Source organism: Fukomys damarensis, unplaced genomic scaffold, assembly GCF_012274545.1.
Source record: "Fukomys damarensis isolate Sample0158 unplaced genomic scaffold, DMR_v1.0_HiC HiC_scaffold_32, whole genome shotgun sequence".
NCBI classification, from domain to species: Eukaryota; Metazoa; Chordata; class Mammalia; order Rodentia; family Bathyergidae; genus Fukomys; species Fukomys damarensis.
This window is the reverse complement of record NW_022900944.1, coordinates 4,732,712-4,752,372: the sequence shown is the minus strand read 5'-3', so window position 1 is coordinate 4,752,372 and position 19,661 is coordinate 4,732,712. Positions and strand designations below refer to the sequence as shown.

The 19,661-nt window shown below is 38.4% G+C and overlaps 1 protein-coding gene across 1 annotated transcript in view; it reads left to right on the top strand.

Annotated features, from left to right (window-relative positions):
• The window catches only part of Unc5c (unc-5 netrin receptor C), a 159,128-nt gene that overhangs the window by 93,317 nt on the left and 46,150 nt on the right, over positions 1-19,661 (top strand). Inside the window, exons 6-7 of the mRNA XM_033757760.1 lie at positions 2,436-2,603; positions 5,266-5,430. Coding sequence (XP_033613651.1) covers positions 2,436-2,603; positions 5,266-5,430 — 333 coding nt within the window. The remainder of the gene's footprint in view (positions 1-2,435; positions 2,604-5,265; positions 5,431-19,661) is intronic.

The following is a 19,661-nucleotide window of genomic DNA, read 5'->3' as shown; positions in this document are numbered from 1 at the left end:
TATGCCATGTAAAACGTATATTAAATAAATTTAAATGCTTTTCTCATGCACATCTCTTTTATGCTAGTTTAATTTTCAGGTCAAGCTGACAGAACTCTGGAAATGTACAGATTAAAATTTTCCCTTTCTTGCAGTAATATCCCAGTGAATGTGTGCTTATGGACTTATGAGAACAGAAACTATTATGATGTTCTGAGCCTGAATACAGTGAAGTTTTAAAATTGCCATTTTAATTACAGGACAGATGCATACATTCTTTTTAATCCCATGATTACTATGCGATTTAATTTCCTAGCCCAGATAATGGCTATGTTGAATTGTAAGCAACTGTGCGTCTTCAATCACAATAAAATGTTTCCTACTTTTTATCTTTATCTGAACTGCCTGGAAGACTTGATTAATGGTATTTGAAATGCAAAGTAGAAATGGGCCTAATCATAGTGTAACCAATCATAAATAACTAATGCAGGCAGACTATATATAGATGTATTATATAGATATTTAATATACATGCAAATCCTTTCCTAAGTATAGCGTGCTTTCAGTATCCACAAATGCAGTGATACATTGTCTTCGGGAAAGATTAAATGCAAGTAGCAGAAGCATTCAGAGCTAAGGCTGAGGACTAAGAGTCAGCAATCTTGTGCTCTCGGACTAGACTTGTTCCACTCACTGACCTTTCAAAGCCGAGGTCCTCTGAGCCCTTGTCATCTTTTCTGTTGAGCAAAGAGATGAGCCTAGGATCTGCAAATATGTTTGTGTCTCTAAAAGTTTCTGGTTATTTACTTTTTGTTAAAGTTTTAGCAGAGCAGTGCTTTGATTCTATAACCCCAAAATATCGACTCAACAGTACACTAGCAAGAAGTCCATACTGACAATTCTGTGACATTTTGAATTTTATAAAGTCGAATAGACTAAGTTGCTTTTTAAAACATTAACTGAAACCCTCTGCGTCAACCATCTGCTTGTGCTTTTTATGACTGAGTAAAATAAGTTGTCCATGGCTCATAGGCTGGTCTTACCCAGATTCCATAGGAAAGCACACATCTAGCCAGCATGTCTTATTTTACATATATTCTTATGCTTTACATATATTCTTCATGGTTTACATATATTCTTTGTTAGTATCATTTTAGATTACAAATATGCATCCACTAGAGAAAATTTAGAAGCACAGAAAAAGGCCTAACAAGAAAATACCTACAAATATTACAATCTTATAACTTAAAGATAATATTTTTAAAAGAATTAATATTTGTACCAGTGATCATTTCTATGCACAATAAGATTTAAAGATAAGATATATTTCTACTTAAAATATAACAGGAGAATACATAAGCATTACTAAATGGCAGTCTATAGGATCCTTTCAGTGGCTGCTTTGCTTCACATAAACTTACATAGTTTTCTGTCTTTGAATACTACAGATGTTTTTAACTACTTATCTCTATTTTTAAAATCCTGAAGTGGAAAGTATCTTTCTCTACATGAATATACTCCTTAGTGGATAGCTTTCTAGGGAGTAGGATGACATTAGAGGTCTGTGCTACTTCAGTGGCTAAGAACTTTGCTTACTGCTGGGAGGCACATGCTTTTACTAGTTGTACCATCTTTTCACTACTAGCAAGTAACTTCTGCTAGAAATCACTTCATTGCACAAATTGCACACTTACGTTATTGAATTACATCAGGGCATTTTGTAGAGGGAGCTTTCTGGGGATGTATAGTGTCAGTAGTGTTAAGGTATAGGGTTTGTTTTGTTTTTTGGGTTTTTTTTTTTAATCACATGTATTGACAGCCCCATCAAATATCATAGTTAGATTTTCCACACAAAATAACTGTCCATTTCAACATTCTCAATTAATTGCTATGTCAGATTACTAGTCGATTTGTTTAAAACTTCAACACTGTAAGACTTTCTTTTGTAGCTAGGTTCAATCATTAGTTTATGAAACTGACTGAGAGTCCTTAAAAGGCAATAAACCTTGCATGTGTTACAGAAAAATAATCAACCATCATTTTTAAGAAGGCTAAGTGATTTTTAGTTAGTTCTCATGCTGCGGATTGGCTGGCAGCCTTGGCTTAAGGATGTGAACATTTATTATTTGAGATAAGCTGTCAAAGCAATTTTTAGAGCTTGACTAGGTAAAGGGATATTTATTTTTAAAGAACATTAGCCAACAAAAAGAGAATGCAGTCTTACTTATTGTTTTGTGTGAATAAATCTTCGTCCATAATTCATCTATCTCCATGTTTAGATTCTTCAGCTATATAATGGAACTTTGAAACGATGCCCATGGTCTCTTGCAGCTTTGACATTTTCGGCTTTGCAGTGGCTGTTGGGAGATGACTGTTTGTGTGTTGTGTGTGGTTTGCGTGTTTGGGTGTACATGAAGAGATATCTAATCCACTCTGTGTGGCTCACCCTGTTTCAGTCAATGGTGGCTGGTCCACCTGGACAGAGTGGTCCGTGTGTAACAGCCGCTGTGGACGAGGGTACCAGAAGCGCACGAGGACTTGTACCAACCCAGCTCCACTCAATGGCGGTGCCTTCTGCGAAGGGCAAAGTGTACAGAAAATAGCCTGTACTACGCTGTGCCCAGGTAAGTAAACCAGGCCCTGTACTCCACGTGTTTTTCACCACACTAGAAGTAGGTTTCAGAAATAAATCAAAGATCTTAACTTTGACTTATAGGTGTGCTAAACAGTATTTAAATCCCCTCTGCGTTCAGTGTTTACATTGCTGGGAAATCAAGTAATTCCTCTAAAAGGATACTTAGCTCTGTTACCCAAACGTGCAAAATAATATAAAACAGCAGCTACACACTCAGGATCATAATCCCTCTACAGTATTCAGTGGACCCACAAAAGCCAAGATCGCAGATTCTTTGATCAGCATAGAAAACTACATATTTATGAATAACATTTGATAGTCAGAAAACCATGGCAATTAATTGGAAATGAAATTTAGAAAATGTTTTATACCACAATATTTGACACATGGCCTCAGTTTCTGGGCTGGGGCAAATAGAACATTTGGAATGAATTAAAAGGAAGGCAAAGCATTGTGACACATGGGATAACGGCTTTTGAAAATACAGTGCAGTCGACTCTCATGATCTGTGCGCAGTGGCCATCTACTCTGTGAGTCACACAGTAGTCTCCATGGTGAGATCGCATTCCTCTACCCTGGGCATCTTTCTGTACGATTTCACATTGCTGCCCACTCCCATTCCTAGGTAAACTGAAATTAGTATTTGCAGAAACCTATTAAACTGTGTCGTCATGTAAATGTCCCAAGGTTAAGTTAAAATTATTTTGCAACCACCCATACATGTAGTGTGCTCATTGAGTATTTTGTTATCTATGTAATTGTTTAGATATACAGATTTCAAACTTCCCTTTACTTTGCCAAATTGTGTCCTCTTCATCCTTTCATACAGCCTTTGTAAGAAATTCGTTGAAATGGATAGAAAAATGTAATCTGCACGTTGCATTCCCAAGAGTGATATCCAAGTAATCAAGAGAGTCTCACACTGAACTCTTGCGGAGTCTATTCATGGAACCAATTTTGACACTTAGGCTTAGGATTTGAGATTTTTGTCCTCTCACAGTTAAAAATGCATTGATCACTTTGAATTGAAAGATAAGCATGTGTGTGTTGTGTGCATATGTGTGTTTCAGTATACTTAGGGTATAAGCAAAGATGCCAGCTCAGTATGTAGGGCAAAGCAAATATCTTTGCTCCAGATACTTGGAAGGTGTTTGTATAGCGAGCTTTGTGGGATGGAAATATTAATGCTTTCCTCAACTTTTCATATGCACATGTTTATATCTTCATACACCTTATGTCTGATATATTCACACAGTAGCTAGGTTATAAAAACATGTAGATTTTCCAATTACATAAACTACTACAATTTATGTCACTTTTATCAGTTTGTGTGTTTTAGATGTATATTAAATATATGATGTTTAGCATTATTTTGCATGGAATATAGATAATCATAATACATGTGCTTCAGGGAAAGAAACATTTTTAAAAGCTAGTTCACCATTGCTATCCTGTTTCTATGAGAAACTTTAAAAAGATACATGTTAAAGTATGGTGGTGAAACTTACTGTATTTGTTTTTCAATTGGGATTTAAGTTGTATTTTTTAAATGTAGATATTTCAGCTCATTAGCATTGAAAGTACAAGTCAACTACAAAAATAAAGTAACTCAATTCTCAACAAATGGCTAGAAAAGTTAAGAACTTAGTTAAAATATTACTTTTAGTAAACATAAATGGATATATCATCACAAGTAGGATGGAGTCATCAAAAAATAAGTGGAAGATAATATAGTCAGTTTAAGAAGACATTGCAGGGCCGGAGATTCAGCTCAGTGGTTCCAGCACCTGCTTCATAAGCACAAAGACCCAAGTTCGATCTCAGGTACAAAAACAACCAAAACAACAACAACAAAAGACATCACAGATTTCAGCAGAATCAAGGAGACTGTATGATAAAAGAAACTTAAAAGGACACACAAACTTAAATATGATATAACTCCTCTTACATGAGAAACTCAAAGTATAAATACTAATTTACAAAATGAAATGAAGAATAGACAATAGGAAACGGAGATAGATCTTTTGCAAATGAGAGGTGGATCTAGAGATGACTGGGAAAGGAGAAGAGGGGAGGAGAAGGAACATTTTTCTGAAAATTAAGATGTATAAACTGCACGTACGTAGGCCCTAAGATGAGTGTAGAGCTTATTTACCGCAAGCAGGTAGTAATATAAAAAAGAGTATATAAGACATAGATGGAAGGGATATGAGATGAGAGAGCACAGTGTAAGAACAAGAGGAAGGAGCGAAAGGCCGGGTGGACTTCTGCCCCACAGCGCCAGCCTTTTCTCCAGACTTCTACACAAATGGACTTCATGGTCCACAGGAAAGTATGAACAAAGGAATCTTAGGTACATAAAGAGACCCTTCTTTTCTCAGTACAAAATGCAGCAGTTTCTCCTTGAAAAGAAAAAAGGGGACCACCATGAGCTGATTGTGCACAGGTCCTGGGTATAACTTTGCTTCCCTGTGCCCCAGCGTCTTCTCTTGCTGGGAAGTGAGGAACAGGTGCCACCCACTTCCCAGGGGTGGGAATGACCTTGAGGCTGCTGGGTGAGGCGCTTTCTTCCGTGGTTCACTTTGTCGCCTTGAAGTGAACTCTGCACCCTTCACCCCGTGACCTGACTTCTCTGGCTTTTCTCGTGGCAGTGGATGGCCGGTGGGCCTCATGGAGCAAGTGGTCCACCTGTGGGACTGAGTGTACTCACTGGCGCCGCCGGGAGTGCACAGCGCCAGCGCCCAAGAACGGGGGCAAGGACTGCGACGGGCTGGTCCTGCAATCCAAGAACTGCACGGATGGGCTCTGCATGCAGAGTAAGTGATCTGAGCAGCCACAGATGTGACGGGGCCTCACAGTGAGCCATGAGGGTGTCTTTGAAGGAAGTATAAGAAATTGAGAAGTCTTTAAGCAATTAAAAAAGCAAAATGATAACGTAGCAATATCCTAGCTTTCTCTCAAAACTGGATAAAAATAATCACCCAGGACACAGAATGATTAATATCTGTATCCAGCTAACAAATGACAGGCAGTCTGGCTTTCCCATGAGCAAGCAGTGAGTGAACCCTTCTCTCCAGAACGCAGAATTATTACTCAGTTTTATTAGCATCTAGCAAAGGGTACCTTAAACTCCTCGTGGAGTCCAAATGCGAGCTTCCAAAAAGTGAGCTGTTTATTTCTTAATTCACGGCTGGCACCAAACCAATGTTGTGAAGCATACAAGGATGGCACATGCTTCTGCAGGCAGACGTACTGTTATGGTAATGATTTCTTAAGAACGTCTTCATAGCCTTTTGAGAGTAGGGGGCTTTTGTTACTAGTCAGTGTGTGGATATGATTTCGTTAACTTACTCAAATCTAAGTGTTAAAACGAGTGCAAGAGATTAACTCAGGTATGCAGCTCATGCTGTAAGCTTAAGTAGTCTCTGTTTTTTGTGTTTTTGTTTACTTATTTTTTTTTCCTAGTGAGAATGTGGTTTGATTTTTATACTTGGAAAGTTTGTCAGTTACAAACTTTTTTCTTGGTGATCTCTTCTATGTTCACAGTTTTCCGTCTCTTATGACCATGAATTAAGGTGATAAGAATTGTCCCCAAATCACACCTGTGCAGGTAGAAGGAGCAAGCAGTGAATTACATTCGGGTCTGGTCTTATGGTGGCCAAATGTTAACAGTGTTCATGATACATTACAAAGCACTTGCAAAATACAAGCAACCAAGTGTATTTGTGTTGAGATATTTGTATTTGTTATTTAAGAAAAATTATTTTGTTTTCACATATACAAAATTTTGTTTACCGGAGTCTATACACACAAGGACCTTTAAAAAGAAATCTTACTTAAAATGCAGATAAGTGATGGTGTTGTTCACAGTGCGTAACTGTCCCTTAGGTTTCCTGTTTGTATGTTTCCCATGTACAGCATTCTTTGAAAGCAGGCTGCTGCTGACGGCAGCATGCACTTCTGATTATGCATAGACGGCTGCGGTGCATTTTACTAAGCTGGTACGAGAAGTCCAAGAATGAAAAGAGCACAGCTGTTTTGCTAACCATTTATCCACACATACAGGGATTGTTCCCCTAGGCAAGAGTTTGAATTGAGGACTAAAATAACAATGTACAAGTCACAAGTCAATTTTTTTTTACCACTCTCTCATTTAGAATTTTTCCTTTTCTGAGGAACATACTGATTCGTGTGATTGAAAAGTTGCAGTGTTTGAGTTCTCTCTTTTTTGCTGTCTCCCACTCTTGGTATAATAGTTCAACCTTGGATGATTTAATACCCACTTTTCCTACTGTGCATATTTTAAAATTCTGAGAACACTCTGTTTAATAAGGAAAACAATGCCACAGGTTGGAACTTCAGATCTTTCCTTGATTGTACAAACTTACACTTTCTAAATTATGGCATTTGTCAAATACAAGCCTGAACTATTCAATCTGAGACTTGCATTCTGTAGAATTCCATAATACCTGGCTAATTTCTTACAACACAATACAGTAGAATGTTTCTTAATGGATGTTTGCCAGGGGTGCTGGCCTGGAGTGTGTGTATAAATGGGGAAGAAGAGCCAGACTATGAGCGGGAATGTTTGTTTGTTTGTTTTACTTTGTTTTCTATTAAGTCTTCTATTAGACTGAAAAAAATTTGTGTGTGGATTAAAAATTTTCCGTCAAGGGCTTATTATTTCTGCTGCTCTGATTTGCTACCTGCTAAGTTAATAAACTCTTTCATCTACCCTGTTATATCTACTAGAGTCCAACAGAGGGTCATAGTCTATACTACTATTGATCGCCTCTGTGGTGAGAACCATGGAGGTGTGCTGTGCTGTGTAATTATAGTATTTTACAGTGAAAACTATACTTTCTGTTTACCAGCAAGCATGGTGTTTCTGGCAGAGTACTGCTGCCAAAGTCTGGCAAAGAAATAATGTTATTTTGGCTCTTATTTTAGAAAACAAAAGGCTTTCTAAAGATGAAACTGAAAAGCTTACAAGTAATACCAGGTCTGTGTTAAGAAAAAGAATGAGAGAAGAAAGCCAGCCAAAAAGTTGTGATTTGAGTCATTTAGTGTTTATTTATTTTGAAAGAATATGTGTCTTGAATGTATTAATAAATAGCTCTTCAGCAATATTATAGTATTATCTCGAAGTAAAGTTTACCTATTACCATGCACCGAATGTGAAATATCATCTCTGAATCTAATCAAGTTCGCATACAAATAATTTTGATAATGTACGTATACTGCTATGAAAAGAGAAGCTCAAGTTCACTATGGATGTAAACAGGATTCAGAGTCACCTAGATGTTGTAGTACAGTATTTTTTAAAAAGTTAAGTCGATACTGAAGAGCAATACAGTATGAAGTCCATAGAAAATATTATTGTTAATGTTTATTATTTTATTAACAACCAAATTCAGATACATTCCTTCCTTAGCCACTTATCTTAATACAAAAACCTTTGGTCAAGGTATGTGGGAAAAATACAACAATTTAAAAACGTGCATCTGTGTATGCACATGTACACATGCGAGCGCACACACACACACACACACACACACACACACACGAAGGCAGGGAGGGAGGAGGGAGGCCCTTAAGTGTCAGAGGTGCAGATACAACTCAGCGAGGGAGGGACTGTGCCGGCCACCAGCAGAACCAGGACAGGAAATGTGTCCCAGACAGGAAGTGGGACTTTGCTGCTGGATACAGAGGCTGTGCGAAATCCAGCACTGAGACTGGGAAGTGAGGACGCTGAATAAAGCTGTCCCTCGAAAAGGGCTACACCACTAACAAGATCAACTAGGACAGGTTTTGCCCACCAGCTTGAGGAAGCCACAGGAATATCCATGCTTGGGAAACAGAAAATGAAGTTTTTACTTAAATAAAACCTATAGTGAAACCATAACTCTACACCCCACCATGGTATGGCCTCTGATACAGTGCAGAGAATGAAAAACAAAAGTGTACTTAACATAACTGGTCAGACTTACGGGACACTGACAAAAAGCAAAGAACAAACTATTTTGTAAGGTCCTCTATGTACCTTAGTATATTGGTCTGTGATGAAAATAGCCCACTCCAGAAAGAAAATGAGCTTACAGTACAAAGTTCCAGTCGCCCAAGAGAACTGTCCTCCCTCAGAATGAGTTGGCAGCATAATTAATGAATTAGCATTTTACTAATGTGCAGTCTGAATCAGACTACATAGTAAGCCAAAGTAAAAGCACTATACTTTAAAGGGAATATAAACACAATGAAAGAGTAGAATATTATTAAAAGAATAGACACCTCTGGAAAAAAAATCAAGTACAATGTCTTTAAAAATTTAAAAGAAATTTAAGTATGACTATTAAAATTTAAAACTTAATAGAAGATTTAAAGTGAGATCCAAATAGCTACAGATAAAGCTTAAGAAAAATTTAGTAAACTGGAATATTTATCTCATAAAACTTCCCATAACACAGAGAAGAAAGATAAAAAGAATGACTGTAAAAGATGTCAAGACACATGGAGGACAGAATGAAGAATCTCAGCGTATTGCAATCTTCATTTTCAAATGTCTAATTAGTGGTCTTGACTATGTGATTGGACTATTCCTCTCAATGCCATTTACCACTGTGAGTATGTAACATGTATCAGACACAGTTTTTGTGCTTACCTCTAATTTATGGACTTATTGTTATACTTGGTAGTTTTCAGAGTGTTTACCTTTCACTGAATAATTGGTTAAAAGATTTTAAAATTTGCGAGCCTACGGATGATCTTGGAAGACATCTTAAAATCTTTTGTAATATAATTCTAATTGAATTTTTATTCAATTTTTCATCTGAAGACTAATTTTAATTTTTCATCTGAAGACTTATAGATTTATTTAATATTTTAAAAATATAATAAAGTGTTAAAAAACATAGTTAAGTAGAAAAAAACAGTTAAGTGGAAACTCATATTTTAAAAGTTAAAAAAATATAGTGAAATAGAAACTCTTGTGTTTTGCTGGTGTGAATACAGAGTTTTTTAGAATTATTTGGGGAAGTAATTTGACAATAAAAGTTGAGAGCTTTAAATTTGTTCAGACCCTTTGACTCAGTAATCCTATTTGAATAGACATACTTTAAATAATTTATAAGAGAATATGCCAAATATGTCTACAGTTTTTGCTTTTTTATTGTGATAAAAACAAAAAAAACCCGAAGACCATCATTAGAGTAATAGTTACTTCCCGGAAGTGGAATATCTGCCACTCAAATATCTATGTAAAATGTAAAATATTTATGTTTTAACACAGAAAAGCAGAATGTGGGTTATATATGCACTTTGTCAAAACTGTGTGAGAGTAAATTAGGGGAAAGATCATTGAAAGTTATTCATTTCCTGGGCTTCTGAGATTATGAGTGATTTTTTTTTCTTTTTCTAGGCTTTCTATTCCATGCATTCTTTATGCTGAACATCCCTTTGTGCTTATGGTATAACTGACATTTGGAAAGGAAAGCTGAGCATAGGCTTGGGCAACAATGTGATACTGAAAGCCAGGACCACTGTATTTGGGGTGTAACAGTATTGCTGACTTACCCTGAGAATCCAGTCACATTGAGTCACATTGATTTGAATTAGATTACCAAAAATAATATTTCATGAAATACTCATAGAAATTCCTAGTAGTATAAAATCCCAGGTGGCAAGAGCTACTTACAGCCAAAAGTATTTGGAAGACATGGGAGTTAGGAATTGAGTTACAGTTTTGCATTATTTCCCAGCTGCCCGTCATGTACGTATCACTCTGTCCTTGCAATCAAACTTATTCTTAGACTGTTTGATAAATCATATTTATTGTGTGATGTTGTGTAATTCCATTTTTGTAATAAGATCACAATCTTCCAGCAATTTCAAAAGCTCTACTGAATTCCTAGACCATTGACACATATTAACTCGTAATTTTTTTTATTATTGAGTTTATTCGTACATTTTAGGTATCCAACACAGTTACATTCATCACTGGGATCTTGTACCTTCACATGGTGTATCTTGGTTCTTATTTTTCCCCATTCCCAGCCTCCCTTCACCCCTCCACCCTTTATACTTGCACATGGTTGTCTCATTGGCCCGAACCAAGTCTTTCCTACAATAGAGAGAATTCTTTGGTGCCTTAAAACAGTCTCTTCCAGAGATTGGTGCCGTTTCACTAACGTGTCTTATGAAAGGGTAATTAGAAACCAGCAGTCACTTAGTGCCCCCAAAAATAGGATAGACATTTTTTTGGTTTATAGGCATGTTGTTAATTCTTTTAAGGACAATAAATATTTAAAAATCCAAAGACTTTGGGGGCACCAAAGGGTGTGGGTTGCATTGAACAAGGAAGAGAATGACTTGTGCTCAGTGTTGGAAGCTAATGAAAACTATGTATGATCAGTGTGGTATGAGAAAGAAACTCCATAGTCATAAAAATTTTTTCTGTTTACTTCATAATACTGCAGAATAATTTATTTGACCCAAAAGACTGTATTGGAAGGTCAGTCATACTGTCTGTCCATTAAAATATTTAGGCTTCTTTATCATCCTGCCTCAAATAATATGAAAGTAGACCTCCTTCACTTTTACAGTATATTTTTGAAATGGAAATATATAAAATGGTGGGGTAGTGGAGTAGAAGGGAGAGAATAGGGCATAGGAATAAAGAAAATCCTTAAGAAGTTTCCAAAAATATGTTAAGTCAATAAGCATATTGACATGTTAGAATAAAATTATATTACTAAGACCTGATAACTTTGAACTTTTCTCATCTTTATAGTGAATTTGTAGTAAGTCACATTGGCGGCCAGGCATGGTAGCACACACCTGTAATCCCAGCACTCTGAGAGTTTGAGGCAGGAAAATTGCAGGTCTGAGCCCAGTCTGGACAACTTAAGATACTTTGGGAAACCCAGTCTCACAAAAAGAACAGAAAGTGAGGGAACAGTAGCTCAGCGTACCAGCGTTGGTTCAGCCACCTGTACTGCAAAGATTACACTGTACACGTGACTTGGTCCAAAAATGAGGATTTATCCATATTTACAAATCCAATACATTAGATCATCACATTCCTTTGATTAGTCCTATGGATTTTAACTTTTCATCCCATCTTCAGTTTGAAGTTAGTTATAGGCATGTCAGAGTTCACATCAGAATTCAGAATTATTCCTTCTTGCTAAAGAAGGCTTATGTCACAGAAGACACATTTAAAATTGCAACTTACAAACAAGCCCTGGTGGGATTGTGTCGGCATTGGTGAACCTCCTGACTTTGGAAAATTAAAATGTTACACATTCTGCAAGTCCAGCACTTTCTGCTCATTAGAACATTTGCATGTCATATAGCTGTTCCGTTAATTGTTACCCAAGGAAGTAGCAGTACTCGCTGCATGTGATTCAGCGTGGGCACTCTGCATACCAGGGCCCTGGACTCTCAGCTGCATTTAATGTTGAGGGAGAATTTAGCTGACACACCGTCCTGTCCTGACTTTGGAATGATGGGTTTATAACCACCCATGATAAGCTCCTCCAAGGTGCTGGTGAGTTCCCAGGGCACTTCTCCTCAGTGCAGCGGTTTGATAGGAAAGCACAATTGTGCGTGTTAGACAGTAAGTGCTTTTATCTGTAGGTGGACGAAGCTGACCTCATAGCTGTGTTTACGTAGATCTTGATACATCTAGTGTCCCAGCTGGCACATAAATATTCTGTGCATGAACTGCCTGCCCAACACAGTACTCGACAGTCTCCAGCATAATCACTGTGGTCTGCTGTCTTGCCTTTCTGGTAAAACATTTTTCTGCTTTTGAAAGCAGGGATGTGGTTAGAAACTTGAGCCCACAGAAACCCACTGAACACCTACAGGGCCCAGGCTGGTTAGTGTGAGGAGACAAAGCAAGTCTTCAGTCCATTGAAAACTTTGAAGGGATCCAGAAAAGTGCCACCTTGCACACGGTGCGGCACAGCAGGGCCTCCTTCCAGAGCACACAATGAAGGCCCAAGGGAGTTAGCGAAATGTTTCTTTTTGCCTAAAACTCTTGGGATAGGGTGATGTGTTCTAGAATTCAGCCTCCTTACTTTAGTATTCTACGTGATTCTATTCTTTTCCATCAGATGTCTTTCCTACCCTAGGTGCATATGAATATCATCACCTTTAGAATCACTCATGTGTTATTCTTTCAAAGCTGGAATCTGTTACCTAAAGGTGCTCGGGCATCTGGTATGAGTCTGATTTTGTTGACCTGGATCACAGTTAAGTTGCAGACATTTGTGCTACACCTACTGTGAGTCATGAAATAAGACTGTCACATCTGGGGTGCTAAGAATCTGCCATTCATTTCAGAAGGGTGTGGCTGGTGACTGGTGGGGACAGGACTTGGGCCAGCTTCATGCGACACAGCCAACTGTCCTGAGGGCTGGAGCCCAGATTACTGTGGCAAACTAGATAACTGTCATCAGTGATAACCAGATGTTCTTCTCGACTTTTGTTGTCACTTCCTAGAATTTATATATTCATTTATTTGGAGTTCCTTAAGCCCCATCAATAAATAAACCCTCCAAAGGGTAGTAAATTATAATAAGGGACCCTGGATGGCTTTGACAGACCTGACCTTTGACATCATTAGTGCAGTCCTGATGTGTTTGCAAGGTAAGAATTGACCTGAGAGGAAAAAAGAGAAGCCCTTGCAGGTTTACTTTGAATGGCCCTTGAGGTTTTAATAAGAACATTTGCATCCAAGGAGATTGTAATTGGAGCGAGAAAAATCCCACACTTTGGTTTAGTGCAGCATCGAAGCCAGGTTGAGGAGAGGGGAGAATCCACTGGGAGCAAAGATTCTTCTAATGACAGCATTGGAAAATGGGGGAAGTCATGAAATTGTCCAGCATACTGAGGTAGATAAATATGACTGAAACTAACTCAGTGCTTGGCTATTTAGAGGCATAAACTTGTAGAAAACATAGCTAACTACAGGTGAGAGTGTCACATGCGTAACCGGCATGGTCAGGCCTGTGTAAGATATGAATAATCCCTATTTTTCAGCCTAATTATATGCACTAAGGTCCTAGAACCCGCGTGGTGATGCACGCCTGTAATCCCAGCACTCAGGAGGCTGAGGCAGAAGGATTGCTGTGAGTTTGAGACCAGCCTGGGCTACATAGTGAGTTCCAGGTCAGTCTCAACTATACAGTGCGACACTGTCTCAAAAAAATTAACTAATAAATAATTTTTAAAAAGACAGTTTTGACTCTGAGCCATCTATTGCACATATAGAGCATCTTTTTAGGTATTCCTTAAGACTGTGCTTAAGATCAGTGGGTCTCAAAATTTGGAGGACATAAATATCACTGTATTTCGTGTTTTGTAGTTAAAGGGATTACAGATTTAATTTTAACTCTCTTCACTCTGCCTAAAATACTGATGTTAGGCTCTGGCACAAGCTGTTCTGGCTGCAATCTTCTATTTTACACATGGCCAAGCTAAGACAAAGTTGACTCAAGTTCAATCTGATTAATTCCCCAAAAGAACGACACCAAACAAAATAAAAATATTGTGCAATGTTCGATTATAATCCCCTAATCATAGTTCTCTTTTGCAAAGAAAGAAGCTGAGGCATAGACTTGAAGCTACTCATCCAACACCAACAGACAGTTGCTACACCCAACACAGAAGTCTACATTCACTTCATTTTTAAGCCTCTTTTTGTGCAGACCCTTGGATGCTGGAATCCAATGGTCACTAGATTTTACAGCTTTAAAATGAGACATTCCTCTGACTTGTAAGAATCCCTCCCACTGAAGTTTATGCATTTTTCCCCTCATAGAATCATTACTGAGAGAAATGGTGTTTTTTATTTAAATGTTTACTTACTGGAGGGTTTTGTAACAAGTACGGCATACTCGCTACAACATCCTGCATGAAGAGCTACATAGTTTTAGCAGGGTTTCACAGTTACCTGAGCGTAGAAACGCCAAGGTGTGATGCACTTCTTTGCTTAACACGTAGTCAAAAGAGAAGATGCTACTTGGAAACTGCCTCATTTGTGGGGAAAAAAAAAAACCCTCTGTTGACTATTTTACCTTCCTAAATATCACGAGTGTCATCAGTGCTTCAGATGGAGAGGCGTAGGCATCGCATTGCAGTCTAAGCTGTTCACGTCTCCTCATCAATCACTTGACTGCCGAAGGAGGCCAGGAGCGTACAAAGCCCCTGTGTCTTCATCTCTCCTCATTTACATTTGCTGATTAATGCTCACACGAGTGCTTATAAAGTTCAGAGTTACAGTTCAAGGGCTGAGCTTTGACCTAACCCCAACCCTGCTGCCGTTTGACCAGCATTGTAATGTTAAGCCCCATTACGGGTCCACAGGGTCAAAACAGGATGTTCTCAGCAGTGATCGCTGTGGACTCGAAGACTATGGGGGGTGTGCAAGTTAGGGAATGGTCTTGAATTTAAACCTGGTCAGTGATACTCAGAGGCCATGACATTTCTTATGCCATCATTTCATTGACCTAATATTTTTCCTATGGAAACATTACATATGGCATTAAAATAATGGTGGTGTCCTTTTTTTTACAAAATATCCTAAGATTATCATTTTTGTTTATATCTACTGTATGCAATGCATAAAAGGAAAAGCCTTTGAAAGGCTTTTAAAAAGTTTCTGTTTATTGGGCAAATAGAATTTGCATTTGGCTTCTGGTATTGTCCCTGAGAATTTCCAGAAATGAACTCATTAAACAGGGTGTGTTCACGCTCTTGATTGAGCAGTTCCTAGGTATCCGGCATGCACATAAAGGTTTGGTGTTCTTACCTGGTGACAGAACAACAAGAGTTCCACCTCCTTTAGAAGACAGTTGGATATGGGCTCTGACCTTTTATAATAGTTAGACTTCAGCTGAAAACATGGGCACCTACACTGCAGTCTAATAAATTAGAAAAGTCAGTCCTCTCTCTGGTCATTTTAATACCATCAGCCAGAAAATAACTCTGTTATGTTAACAGTTGGAATCTGCACACGGTGGACCCGAATGTGACGAGTGCACCTCAGGCAGGATTGGGCAATGCAAACCTCGCACACGATCAACCTTACTGATAAGAAGGCTGAAATCCAGTTTTAGTTGTATTTCAAAATACTGAGTAACTTCGAAAAAATCATGTTTGGGATTCGGTCTCTTCATCCAAAAAGATTGTCCATGTTGACTTTTTAAAATGACGGGTGAGCAGTTATAAGGTGTCTTGCCACATGGCCTCACTGGGTTATTTCTTTTGGTTTTTTTTTTTTTTTCTTTTTGTATCGGGGATCAAACTTGGGCCCTTGCGCTTCAAGGCAAGTGGTAGAACCACTGAGCCAAAGCCCCAGCCCTATGGCCTCACTGTTTAAGGTGCTTGCTCCTGGGCAAGGGGTTAGCTCAGTGGCTCCATACCTTCCTGGTAAGTACAAGGTCCTGAGTTCAAACTCCCAGTACCAAAAAAAAAAAAAAAAAAAAGGTGCTTGCTGTTGATTGGGAGGCTGAGGAAGGAGGAAGGCAAGTTCAAGCTGGGGATCTAACTCAATACATAGGACCTGTCTTCAGGTCCTGCTGAAAATAACATAAAATAATAATTGATGTCTGCTCCTATTTCCTAACTGCTATGTCTTCAATGAAACTTAAAGTTTTGCTTCACAATCAGACCTCCAGTCCCTTCTGCCCCAGGTAAGGAAAACCTCCTCTTTCAAACATAAGTTTCATTTATATAAAATTTTTAAAGAGCTTGTAGCACATAAGCAGCACCACTCTGGACCGGCTCCCTAGATTGGCTGCTGCACGCTTCCCTTCCACAAACCCCATCCCTGTGTTTCGTCTATCAGTCCAAGAGAGGCGACCTTGGCAGCTGACATCAGTGGAGGTTCGTTTGTTCTAAACAGTTCTTCCATGGCAAGATTGCTCCCCATTGCAGGGCATTTCGGGGTGCTTGGCCCCCACTCACTGAATGCTCAAAACAACCCCCTAATTGTGTGGCAATCACAACATCGCACCCCTTCCCCTTTCCAAGCATCTTCTTGGGCTGTGGTACCACTTCTGCCTGGGAAACCCTGTGAAACAGCATCACTTTACCTCTGGTCCCGAAAAGTTGCTTCTGAAATGTTTCTCTGTGTCTTTGCCAGAAGTGTGAAGACTAAGCAAACCCTCTCTTTCAATAGAGAGGGTGAAAGAGTGTGTGTTACTTAAGAGTCCACCGCTCATAGTTTCTCAGAGGACTGAGCTCCTCGCTTCTGTAATAACTGGGACTGAAATTCATGCGAGAAGCCTAGGTCACTCATTAAATAATAGGCTGTCTTGGCTCTACAAAGAAAATCCCCTAAGAAGCAAGCATCTTAGTTCAGCTTAGCATATGCACAGTGATACAATGGTTGCTTCCAGCGTACCAGCACTTTACACATTGCATTTATCCTTTCAACAGAGATAGAAACAAGTATCTGTAGCCCTTCACACAAATTAGGAAACTTATGGTTGGAGAAGGGCAGTAGTTTGGCCAAGCTCTCACTGCAAAAGTGGCAGAGCTACGGGTCAAATTGAAGTTCGTGGAGCTGACAGGCTCAAGTTCATGAATGTTCCCTGACTTGGCCAACAGCCCTGGTGTTTTTCAGTCTGCCTTTCTTTCAAGTAGCAGGAAAGTTAACTGAAATCCCTAACTCATGAACCATGCTGATGGCAGTGACACTAAAAACAAGTATTTTTCACCGTGCTCTGCGAAAAATGTTATTTCTCATTATTGCTAGGACAGCTCTCAGCAGGGTCACCTCATTAGCTGAAGAAAATGTCGCCTGTCGTTCAGCGAGAGATGGATCAGATGGACAGGCATAAAAACAAACACTGGAAAGTGGTTCTGTGTTCCCTCGTTTAGAGGATGGAACAGTAATCCATTTCTTCCCTGAATGGCAGCTTTCTAAGCGATGTTTTACTTCTATAGTTGCAGAAGTGTTTTGTAAGGGATGGAAAAAGTTTTATACGGTTGCCTTGCAAAACTCTTTATCAGTGTTTCCATAACAGTAAATTGGGTTGTTGAGTTGTCAGTGGGCACACTTACTACTGGTCTGTTTTACATTTTCCCATGTAGGAAAATATCAGTTTGGCTAGATTGGTCCGAATGGACTATGAGAAATAACTAATAATGAGGGTTTTTTAAAATTTTTACTTTAAAACAACCTGAAATATAAACACATCGTGAAGTATATTGATATTCATCGATGGACATCTCCCAAGCCAGAATTCATCTCTAAAATCCTATTTTGCTTGTTTTGAAATTTATTTTCTATTTTTTTAAGTGATTTTTTTCAAAATTAGATTCAGTCACAGAAGTTGCATTTCATGAAATAAAATCAGAAGTCTCCATTATGAATGATGGGGCTTCCATGACCTGGAGGGGCCCAGCTTCCCCCTTATACATACTGCTCTGCTGCTCTGATGTTATGTGAGGACTTTAGGGTGTTCTGTCCCTCTTCTGGATCATTATCATCTCCTGATCGTTACCTGGGTGATTCTGAAAAAAAAAAATTCTTCCATAATTCTGTGTGTTGTCCATTCTGACATCTCCAGTCACACTACATTTTAAAATTTATTTTTAAAAGGCCTTTTGAAGTATTTCAGATTCTGTTACTTTGTTTGCTGGCTTATTTTGTATGAAAGAATGGAGGAAAGTATCTACTGTGGCTAGAACGGAGCCTAGAATGTAATAGGGCTCGGGAGTATTGGTTGAATGAGTGAGAAAGTGAATTTTAATGCTATGGTCTTAATTAAATACAAGTTTCAGAAAAACATCAAGGGTACAAATATATTTGCTGAGTGATCTAAATCTAAATAGCAGGCAGTCGAAATTAAAATCAAATTTATAGAACTTTTCTATTATTCTTGGCTCTGCCTATCAAGAACAGAATGCTGTAGATGTAAGGAAGACACTTCACACCATGTTATTTATCTCTGGATAAAAGCTTGTCCTTTTTATAAGATTCAGCTTCTTCTACTTACTCACATAGGTCCAGGTCCCTGCCAAGATTTTCCAGGTGAACATCAGAACATTTCCAAGTATCCCATTTTAGACTCGGTTCCTTGCCCTCTCTCTGACCTGTGAAAATAAGGCTTTGACATTTCTCTACTTCGTGTTGCCATTTCCAAAAAGGTGGCATCCATGTCTGCTCTCCCACTGGCAGTGAACTTGTTTGGCCATGAGTCTTTGGGTTTCTGAAATAAAGCCTGTATTTGTCCCAGACGTCCTTTAACTGACTTCACAGAATACAAATGGGAAAAGGTTATTACCAGACAGAGATGTTTAAAAATGAAAACCAAACCTAATACATGGACTGAGACAACCAGGGTAAGGAATATAATATTTATAAAACTGAGTAGGAGGTTGCAATCCCTGCTCTGAAATAAAGCATTAAAAATTAATTCAGAGCAAACCCATCTGTGCTACAGCAAACCTCTCTTTCATTAAAGTAACACTGTGCCTCTCCCCAGAATTAGTTCCCCAAATAGGTAAATAGCTTGTAAGGACTGAGTGTTCTGCAGACTGCGGAGCATGATTCAGAGCTGCTTTTAGTAGAAAACCCTTACAGACCTTTCATGTTTCAACCATTAATTGTGACTTTTGCATTCTCCCTGTATTTTTGGCCCTTGAGTGTCATTAGAATGTTTGCTTTGTGTTCTTCCTTATTTGATTAATCCACATGGTGCCATATTATTTTATTAATTCATATGCTGCAGAACATTAAACCATGGGAAACTGTGGGTACCACTAAGTTAGACTTGAATTGTGCTCTCAGATTTTTTTATTTCAAAAACTTTGTTTTACCCTTTTTAAGTGTTTTTTTCTCTGCCTTCCTCCACATTATATTATCATTATTAGTATTATGCTACAATTATTAGTTTCCTACTTCACACTAATGAGGAAACTTATAATATCTCTTCTTCATTGTCACTTGAGATGATGTTATTATTTTTGTCCAATTTACAGCATTATTCTGAATCCCTAAAATATCCTTATTACCTCTGGGCCCTATTGATTT